We start from the raw sequence: 10,302 nt of genomic DNA on the forward strand, positions 1-10,302 counted from the left end.
AATAGGCACTCCATGCGAGGTATATGTCAAGTTTATGTATATAAAAAATCATAAGTTATTGGTTGTTAGTTTAATATATTTCTCAAATGAATATTGTCCCAAAGTAGAATTTACATGACCTAATGCGTGTATGACATTATCTTTTCAACACGTTGTTGTAGGCTCGAATAACATTTTGATAGTTTATGGAAGAAAATGAAAAACGAAAAAAGATAAATAAATAAAATGCTTTTGATTTATAGCTAACCTTGAAATATAATGTAGATCAAATTTCTTAAAAATTAATGCTCAGCTGTCCTTCTGTCAAACACGTTTTTAGTGATTATTTTTTGTTATTTTCTGTTCCCATTATATTGTAAATCAGTTTCCTTGATCAACTTTTCTAAAATACACCTAACAAGTCACTTGGTTAAAAATGTATTAGCGACCCGTTTGGCTAAGTCTATGATAAGTTGTGATAAGTTGTTTCAAAGTCAGGAACAAAAAAAATTGAAACTTGTATGAATTATTTTAGCAAATTAAAATCGAAATCTGACATATTCCATTTTAGATTAAAAAAAAATGCTAAAATCAGAACAAAAAATATTGTTCAAAAATCGAAAAAAATCGGATCTGAACCGGTGTGGATCCCTAACTACCCCCATCGACAGACGAATACAAAATCAAGTAGTGGAAAATATCAACTAGGCATCCACACCACTTGGAAGGCTCATCATCACCATTTAAAGAAAAACAATAAATAGTTTCCCAAATTTACAATTATCAATAGTTTATGTCAAATTGTACAACAAATAGATGGGTATAGTGTAGCTGTATCTAATACTATCTTAAGTAAAAATAGAATTCCACTAGTCACATTCAATTAATTAAAAAAAATATAAAGATGCTTAAAATAAGTTCCAGGACACATTTTAACTGTGACGAATCGATTAGTAAGATTTTGCGAAAATCGCAACTTCATCGGCAGGATTGCCAGTCATCAAGCAAGTCTTTGTCCCCTGTGGCTGTTCGAAAGGGAAACATCTAATTGTAGCCCCCGTTTCTTCTTTCACCTTCAGTTCCTCTTTGTCACTGAACAAATGAATCAAAATAATGTCCCACGTCGGGAAATTAAATACATATCTTCTTATATGTTCGTTCGAATGAGGGAAATATTTTCGAAAGCAAATTAAGTACCTGGCTGACCAAGGGCCTCTTGCCCACTTGCCTTGAGCTATTGCCTCTTTAAGCTCGTTGTACGAGCACACGTCAACAATGTTACTGGACAACGACATTTTTAAAATCTTCCATTTAGTAGTGTGGCACAAACTTATGAAACATAATCAAGACATTTGCTTGATAACGGATCAAGAAATGACAAATATAACCCTCTATTTGGTAAAAATGGCCTAGGCGATATCTATTTTGCAGAAGGATAATCAATTTTTATATCAATAATATCGACCAGCTTTGTGGAAAATATTACCTATCTCGAAATGATGTCGCTTTTTCAAGAAGAGCGGACTGGACCTCGTCCAGCTTGCCTTTTACGTAAGCCACCAATGTTGAAGATTCCATTGATATACCAAAAACTTTCCCTTGTTTTCCAGGAATATCTCTTCTAGAAACAACTACACTCCCGCTTGAAACGTCTCGAGGCCCAATTTCAATCCTTAGAGGCACACCCTAGATGAAACAAAGATAAATCAACTTAATTTCATGTCTGGTAATCGTAAAAGTTGTACTAAGAATATTTATACACAGTTGCCATGATTAATTGTATCCTAAAACATTGCGAAACATTGAACATTACAAGGGCGACGCAACTAGAAAGTTTTTCTTACAGAAAATAGCCAAAATGGATATACACAATTAACAACCAACAATATTAAAGGGCATAAATACAAATTTAAGAAGTCGAGTGTGTTAATATAACTGCACTTCAACCCGCAATTACATCCCTTTTCGTTTTCCATTATCTTTCCAGACATTGCTAATGCATATCAGGTAAATTGCTGAGTGGTGAAGAAAAAGAGTGCAACAGTCGATGGGTGACAAGAACAAACCTTCATTTCCCAAAAATTGAACTTCCAGCCAGGTGTTCTCTGCTCGGAGTCATCAACTTTAACCCTAATTCCGGCAGCTTGGAGAGTTTCTTTGACAGTTGAGGCAGCATCTAAAACTCCTGAGCTCTCATCTGCCTTCTTCCATATTGGAACTACTATGACCTGAAAGCCTTCACTAGTTAGAGGACAAAACTCGCTATAGGCATGTATAGAGATTGCACTTTACGGGGCTACTATATCACATAAACTAGAAAGGAGGGAATCCAACATATTACGAGAATATAGTCTCTTTGTTTCTTTTTGTGTCTATTTAGCCATAATTTTTTCCCCATAATATGTGTCAATTTAAAGTTTCAAGCCAGAATTAAATCGTTTTACCATTTATATCCCTTTTATCATTAACGTGTATTTAAATAGCTTTCTTAACATGTGTAAAGGGTAATTTTGGGTTTTCCAATAAAATGGATACTATTATTAGGATGTAGGATTCTTAATTTGTGTGCATCAACCTTAAACCCAACTTAGCAAGAAACGGAGGGAGTAGTTGATAAAAAATTTAGCTATATAATAGAATAAAGTAAACCTCTTCCAGAGTTTACAGTGATGTGAAAATGGCAAAAAAGCGATGAAGGGATAAAAGCCAAAGATTATTCCCTTTACACGCAGTACATGTCATAATAATGCATTTCAGTAACATGTGGTTGTCCACTATTATATAACATATATTGTGCAGCCATTGTACATGCCATTGGTTATTTATAACATCTAGCACTCTGTTGCATCATAAATGTTTCCAGTTGTGCATGAGGAAAACCAAGCACGGCATAGCATTAGAAGCATATAAATTAGTGAAGTAGGGAACGAAAACTCGGTAATAACCTTTAATATTGGTACCATAGCTACCAGTTAATGCGTAGAAAAATACCTGAATGGGGGCTAGATTTGGAGGAAGCATCAAACCAGCATCATCGCCATGCGTCATAATGATACCGCCAACAAATCTGGTGCTAATTGCCCATGATGTCTGCCACACATGTTGCCTTTGCCCATTTTCATCAGTGAACTGTATGAGGTAAAGTTATTAGGTTGAAAATTATTCAACACATTATACGTGTAGAAGAAAAAAACGATGTCCGACAGTAAGCAAGTGAAATGTATGTAACTGAAAGAACTTAGAACATAAAAGTGGAACTTTTAAGGAGGGGCTCAAAAAAGAGAAAAAACATTACTTCCTAAAACTTTTCCATGTTTCAGAAGAAATCGTTACATTATGGAGAAGTCGCTTTTATCAGGTTGATACCTGGTTGTATTAGCTTTTGTGCTCATGAACGCAGTGGTTTGTCAAAACTTGGGACACAACTCAAAGTAAAAGCTCAATACGAAACACGGTACACAAAATTGCATGTGAGTTTCTTATCATTGAGTAGGAAAAAGTAATCCACTTTAAGGATCTACGACAAGCACTCTGAAAAAAACCCAACTTCGCAGAAACTCGAGCACACACAGACATAAATTACTGAATGATCTGTGCTTATCAACCTGCGTTCCAAATGCACGGGAAAAATTCTGTCCAAGGTTGTGGCTTGTTCCAGCCTGCAAAGCCTTCCGATCACCCATCATTGCTTCAATAGTATAGGTCTTCGCAGCACCTGCAAAGGTTTCTACCTTTGATTTACGACCTGGAATAACAGGTATTGCAGCTTGCTCAAAAGCAAATTTTGTGTACATGTCAATCATCTGTAATGCCTGCAGTTTGCATCATGAATTCGTCAAAATAAAAATATAGCTCATACGCACAATCATATCAAACAAAGAGAAAGCAAACCTCCTTTTCTGCCTCCTCTGGAGTAGCATGAGCTGTGTGGCCTTCTTGCCAAAGAAATTCAAGAGTTCTCACAAACGGTTTAGTACGCATCTCCCATCTTGTGACATTTACCCACTGAAATAAGTTAAACAGTAAAAAGAGTACCCAATACTTCTCCAGGTTGTAAACAAAAAAGAAATGGTGTGCCACAGATATATACCTGGTTGATCATTAGTGGAAGATCACGGTAACTATGAATCCACTGAGTGAACATGTGGTTCACAATGGTTTCACTTGTAGGCCGCACCTGCCAGAACCTCAAGAAGTGCAATAATCAAAAAGTAAACTCAGGTTGTATCGTTTAAAAATTTAATAAGCATATTGATTGGTCTCAAAAAGTAACATAATGAAGAAAAACGAACACATATTAAAAAATGGATGGGAAAAGGAATAATGCAAGACAAGAGGTTGCAGCAAGTATTCGTACCACAAGCTTTTCTTCGAGCTCCTTTCCTCCTCCAATCGTCACAAGAGCTAATTCTGGACTAAAACCTTCAACATGGCTAGCTTCTTTCTCAATGAACGAGTATGGTATAAGCTGCAAATGTAAAAACAAGTTCATATTCAGCGCATTTAGTCCAACTAAATACTAACTGATTCACTCAAGCAAATAGCCAATTGTATATGTTTCTGAAGTCAGCTAAGGATTATGGGCACAAGTTAACTTCACTAATCAATCAATAATAAGAACTTATAGATATCCAATAAATCAGATTAATTACTTGTAGGAAATTAATTATACGAAACATCGAAATACAAGTGATGGATGATCCTCTCACCTGAGGGAAATACATATTACTATGACCAGTCTCCTTAAACTTCACATTCAGATAATCCTGCACCAATCAAATAACATAATTAACATAAAATTTCAAAATCCCCTCTTAAATTGGAAACCTTATGCAATAGTAAGAAACCTGAATTGCTTCCCAAATGGCGTAACCGTAGGGGCGAATGACCATGGTGCCGCGAACGGGGCCATAATCAGCCAGCTCAGCATTAGCAATGATATCTAGATACCAAGCATTGAAGTCCTGCGATCGAGGAGTAATAACTCGATCCTTCTCTTGCTGAATTTTCGGCTTCGGTGAGGAGCTGCGTTCGACTTCGGGAGGAGGTGTCGCGACTTCTTTCTCAACGATGCTGCTTTGCACGGAGAAATTGGCGGCGGAGAGAGGGCGGAGAGGAAGGAGTAGACGACGGCAGAATTGGTAGCGTGGAACAGCCGCGGCGGCGGAGGAGAGTGAAGTGAAAGACGGCAGTCTGAGACTGAGTGCCCCCATTTAGTGGTGGTGGTGGTGGTGAGGAAGAAGAATGAAATTTTGGGGTTCATTTGAGATGAGGTTTATATATCTTCAAAATCAAAGTCAAATTATAAAGTCAAAAAAAACAAATTAAAAATTAAAAATTAAAAATTAAAAAAAGAAAAAGAAAAAACAAAACCAAAATTAAAAGGAGAATTAACATTGAGGCATAAGAAAAGCAAAGTAACTAAAAAACTAACATCGATAAACTAATTATTACTTCAATAATTTTAATATTTCGCTAAATTAATGGAATTTTGTTAATCCCGACTTTGTTAGTTTACAGAGGTTCGTAGTTTATTGAGGTTCGTAACAATTGAACAATAATGTAATAAAAGTTCATTAATTAATAAATTATTAATTTTAACATTGTCTTCATCTTGTGACTAACCAACAATATTATTTGAGTGTGAATTATTAATTAATCTAACACTTAATTGAAACAATTTTACTATATAAAAATTATGTGCACGGAAAATAATTTGCAAAATAAATGTAGAATGTAAGATTTATCTGTTAAGAAAAACGTAGGTTAGTGCAGATTATCCACCCTGCTCTAAACATATTATTACCTACAATGAGTTATATATATAGAGAGAGAGAGAACCAAACTAACATAGCAGAGTTTATCAGATCATGAGAAGATCTGCTCTATCTCAATACGAAAAATAACGCAGACAGTACAGATTATATCATCAGATAATCGTGTCCCTCTGTCATCGAATCATCGTAAAAGCTAAGGTGTCTGAATCACCATCAATTCAGACAATTCGTCATCCTCCCAGTTCGTATACGGGGCCCGCGGTGACTTTGGAGATCGACATGCAGGCGAAAGCTCCGATTTCTTGAACCGAACAACTTCATCTCCACAAAGATGCTCTGCCGATATCTCTTCCATTTCCAAATGCTTCATCTTACTCTCAGCCTGAAAAACAGTCTCACGGGTAAACTTTCTCTGGGTCCGTAATTTTTTCTACCGATTAACCAAAATTAGAAAAGAGCGAAAAAAAAAGAAACTACCTTCTTCGAGGATAACTGAAGTGCCTTTCTACCCGATAACTTCACAGGAATATCTAATAACACCACAAACTAATTACTACACGGAAACATAGTAAAATATGAAGTTAGTGATTTTCAATCAAAGATGAGGTTTTTATTACCATTACTTAGTCCTACGGACATCAGAAAATAGTCCATGTCCACAGCTTTCGCCTGAGCTGCAACGCACTCACGGTGATTGTGCAGAAACCTCTCCTCCACCACAGAACCGGGAAACTTTTCTTCTGCTACAGCATTCAGCTTTCTGCCCACACTCGGCGCCAGCTTTGGTGGCGGCTTAACCGAGTTTGTAAGGTCACGGAGTGCTTTCCTACCACCAGCTTTTCCTTTCTCAGCTGCCTTCGATAATTTGGCTTTACCGTCGAAAGAATCTTTGTCAATAGAAATGACATTCGTAGGATTGTTGTCTTTTCTAACGGAGTGAACCATAGAAGGCTTTCTTGAGTTTGATATGTCGTTGAGAGCTTTCCTTCCACCGAGGCCTCCTCCTCTCTTATCTGCTTTCGTCACATCAGCTTTTACACCAGGAGTTGAGCCTACATTAAAGAAAATATAATATATCAGCTAAAATCTAACTAAGATAGGTCGATACGAAAAATTATTCACCATTATTATATAGGTTGAAGTTACCATTGTAGAGGATATTTAGGTTCTGATCTTGGATCAGGCGATGAGCTGGGGTTGCCATGTTTGCTTCGCGCTCTGGAAAACACAATGGGAGTTGGAATTAGCAATTAAACGTAACAGGGAGATATATCGTAATTTGATAAATACAGACAATCGTCTGCCAAGAAAAACCACCGTGCATCGTAATTAACCAGATAGTGCGCATACAAACGTCCTTAAAAAAAATTCTGCCACCCACAAATTCAGCATACTTGCAAGCAATCCCTCAATTTCTCGCAATAGACATAACTTGTGATGTAATTAACTTAATCATTAGTGTCACGATTCGACTCGAATAGAGTACAACAACACGACTTCATTCACCCCTGAGGATTATCCATGTAATTTATAATAGAGAAAAGGGGAAGAGAATAATACTTCATTAGCGATATCCGTCTCTAACAACCAACCATGTTCTTTGCATGAATTTCACTTTGAATAATACTTCATTAGCTAGACATGCGAAAAACACTGTTTTAAACCGAGTACGACCTAAAATATTCTCAGCCAATAAAACATCGAGACTCTGCCAATTGATTCATTCTATCTTGAATTCAGTCATCCATCTTCACAAGGTACAAAAGAAGGAATAAATTTGATCAATCCATAATTTTACCATTAAAAAAAATTCATAAATCGGGAAAACCCTCTAAAAAAAAGGTTGAGCTTCTGGTCTTATTAGACACCACAAACAATAAGATCACTTTGGTACAAAGAAGGAAGTAAAATCTGCCATGGTGGAACCTAATCATCGAGAAAAATCGAAATACATGGGATAAGTACAAACAAATTAAATCGACACCATATTCAAATAAAACCTTTAATTTACAATCAAACTTCAGATTTAGGGTTTTGTATAAATCGGATCCCAATTGAAACCAATGACGGCCATTAAAAAATTAAAAGAAAAAATAAAGGCGGATTGATTCATCGAGCTATTAGCCCTAACTATTACAAATGGATCAGAACAACCAAAATAATTCAGTTATATACAGAGATTTAATTACACACATATACGCTTACTCCATAACCCAGTTTTCATGGAGAGATCGCAAAGAAAAAGGCAGAGGGTTTCAAGAGGGATTAGATTACTCACAGATTAAAATTTCTGAATTTTCTTGCTCTTCACGTGAAAATTTCTTGGTAATCTTCCCGATTATTCTACAACAAAATTGAATATCTATTTTTTTCCCACTCTTCCTTCGATTCGTGAACGGCTATTGAAATTGAAGCGCAGTGAGTCTGTAATTTTGGGGGTCCTTTTTGCTGGCGTTCGTGTATAAAAAGGCGGTGGAGAAGCAACGGTCAAATTTCTACTTCATATGGAAATACGCCCTCTTTTAGCTATTATTTACGAAATTGCCATTTTCCAACTTGAACTATTTTAAGTCAGTTGATTTGTGGATATTAAACTCAACATGCTAAAAATTAAATAAATAAAATGAAAATGCCACCGATGCACGTTTCGAACAGCGGAGCGAGGGTATGAATTTTGGTAGGAACTTGCGGCTGAATTAAATTCTAAAAAAACAATAGTAGTTTTGTTAAGCTTATGAAATAGTTAGTCGAAATTGGATCACCGAAGTAATGTATAACGATGTGTTAGATTTCATTATTATTCGACCTAATACTAAATTTTATCATCTTACATGCTAAATTTTGCAAGTACTCCGACACGATGTATATTCAACATTAAAGAATCTCAATGAATTCACTTACGATACAAATAGTTGAGCACTATTCATTCGTTCATTCTCCCCATTACTTAATAACAATTAATTATACATACCTTCTCCATATTAATTCCAACCATCAATTTCCAAAAGCATTCATTCATTTCACAGATATAGCTTTCCTACTTTCGTAACTTTTCTACTTTGCTAGATATGTATTAAATCTTGCCATCATTGTTTACCTAAAAAATATTAATTTGATTTTTTTTTTAATTGTGTTGTGTGCAGATCTTGCGTTAATCTATTTTTGTAGAGATGAGTTAAAATTAGCAATTTTGCTCCTCCAATTTTTAAAATTTTAGATAATATTCAATTATACAATATAAATAATGATGGTGTATGATCTACACCTTCAAGACTGCCTTCAGAACCTTGTTCCCTTGACCGTCGGAAAATCCACCTAAACCGGTAATATGGCTGGCAACGACGAATTAAATGGACAGAAAGTATAAGTGAAGAGAGAGTATATAAGAGTGTGTGTGTTCTTGTATTACAGCAAAAAACGTAACCCTAAAAGGGGCTCAGTACACTCATTTATATACGATGTTTTACAATGGTTTTTCCCTTTCTCAATGAGTCTCTATTTATACAATATTCACTATGATTCATCAATATCCGCTCTTAATTTGCGCTTCAATCTTGTTTATGTTTGGGTTTTATCTTCAAATCAGCCTTCCCTGGCCAGCTCGTCACCTACCACGCAGAGGTCTCTTTTCCGTTCCGCGAGTCCGTAAGGAGCAAGCTTTTATTTCATGCAAGCTCTTCTTTTAGCCAGGCTTGTGTATCTCGGGTTTCTTGCTTAATGGGCTAGCGGCCCAAATTCCTCGTTCCATCCTTAACCCTTCGGAATCTGGCCCAACGGACTCGTTTTCAACTCGTTGGCTCAACCTTGCCAAATTAACCCCAATCAAATAATAATATTAATCCCACCATTGAAAACTTTAACATTACGAAGAAGAATAGTGAATACCTAGAACATGTCGACTAATTAGAGGAGCCTGTTCGGTAGCATGCTTAAAATCGAAAAATCGAAACAAAACCTTAAGAAATAAAATCTTTCTTTCACGCGCCGCATTTGAACGGTGAAACCACCCCTTCAGACTTCACCAAATGATCCCTTTAGTTTTTCCAATAAAAATATTATGTCTTCGAAAAAATAAATATTAGTTAAAGACGCATTCAAATAGAAAGTCGTTTGGAATATGGTCCTCATGAGTTCCAATAATGAGAAAACACGTGTCCCACCAACTGGAACTAACTGAAACCACAACCTAAATAAATTAATTAATTAATCCCAAACTAATGGAACCCACCATTTCACACCTTTGAGTTAGGGGGCAATAAGCAAATCCCATAAAAATCAGCACTTGCCAAATTTTTTTATATTTCAATTTTCTTTATTTATTTCTTTTTTCTTGTTGTTCAATCATCACATAATCGTGCAACCTCTTTTATCATATCTCCAATGGATCATTATATTTTGGTACAAAATAACTAGTTACATCATTGTGAAATTAAATTCTGATATATTAAATTAATAAACTTTAGGATAACCTGAGAAATTCTAATGATATATTCGTAATTATTTTGTAGCATTTTAAATTAATTTTATCTTCAATTTTTAGGCTCTT

The 10,302-nt window shown here is 35.6% G+C and overlaps 2 protein-coding genes across 2 annotated transcripts; both read right to left on the reverse strand.

Moving 5' to 3' along the window:
• Positions 1-721: 721 nt before the first annotated feature.
• Positions 722-5,262, reverse strand: OVA6 (Class II aaRS and biotin synthetases superfamily protein). The gene is made up of 11 exons (XM_013003169.2): positions 4,827-5,262; positions 4,689-4,745; positions 4,337-4,447; positions 4,070-4,156; positions 3,871-3,984; positions 3,585-3,791; positions 2,971-3,108; positions 2,046-2,207; positions 1,466-1,665; positions 1,177-1,260; positions 722-1,071 (listed from the first exon to the last, which is right to left on the reverse strand). Exons 1-11 carry the CDS (start codon positions 5,190-5,192, stop codon positions 930-932), a joined length of 1,668 nt encoding a protein of 555 aa, XP_012858623.2. The 5' UTR covers positions 5,193-5,262; the 3' UTR covers positions 722-929.
• A 378-nt stretch (positions 5,263-5,640) lies between these two features.
• Positions 5,641-8,192, reverse strand: LOC105977420 (uncharacterized). The gene is made up of 5 exons (XM_013002729.2): positions 8,035-8,192; positions 6,903-6,974; positions 6,374-6,808; positions 6,234-6,286; positions 5,641-6,138 (listed from the first exon to the last, which is right to left on the reverse strand). Exons 2-5 carry the CDS (start codon positions 6,958-6,960, stop codon positions 5,950-5,952), a joined length of 735 nt encoding a protein of 244 aa, XP_012858183.1. The 5' UTR covers positions 6,961-6,974; positions 8,035-8,192; the 3' UTR covers positions 5,641-5,949.
• Between the last annotated feature and the right edge of the window lie 2,110 nt (positions 8,193-10,302).

This window comes from Erythranthe guttata, chromosome 6 (assembly GCF_056151865.1).
Source record: "Erythranthe guttata isolate IM_541 chromosome 6, IM_541, whole genome shotgun sequence".
In the NCBI taxonomy this organism is placed as follows: domain Eukaryota; kingdom Viridiplantae; phylum Streptophyta; class Magnoliopsida; order Lamiales; family Phrymaceae; genus Erythranthe; species Erythranthe guttata.

What these genes read in the sequence shown, in the direction of transcription:
- LOC105977420 (XM_013002729.2), bottom strand. Translation starts at nt 6,960, where the DNA reads ATGGCAACCCCAGCTCATCGCCTGATCCAAGATCAGAACCTAAATATC. An exon ending in CCTAAATATCCTCTACAATG is followed by an intron (nt 6,809 to 6,902) that starts GTAACTTCAACC and finishes TCTTTAATGTAG; the next exon opens with GCTCAACTCCTGGTGTAAAA. An exon ending in TTCAGTTATCCTCGAAGAAG is followed by an intron (nt 6,139 to 6,233) that starts GTAGTTTCTTTT and finishes ACTGTTTTTCAG; the next exon opens with GCTGAGAGTAAGATGAAGCA.
- OVA6 (XM_013003169.2), bottom strand. Translation starts at nt 5,192, where the DNA reads ATGGGGGCACTCAGTCTCAGACTGCCGTCTTTCACTTCACTCTCCTCC. An exon ending in GTAATATGTATTTCCCTCAG is followed by an intron (nt 4,448 to 4,688) that starts GTGAGAGGATCA and finishes TTACATTTGCAG; the next exon opens with CTTATACCATACTCGTTCAT. An exon ending in AGCTCGAAGAAAAGCTTGTG is followed by an intron (nt 4,157 to 4,336) that starts GTACGAATACTT and finishes AGGTTCTGGCAG; the next exon opens with GTGCGGCCTACAAGTGAAAC.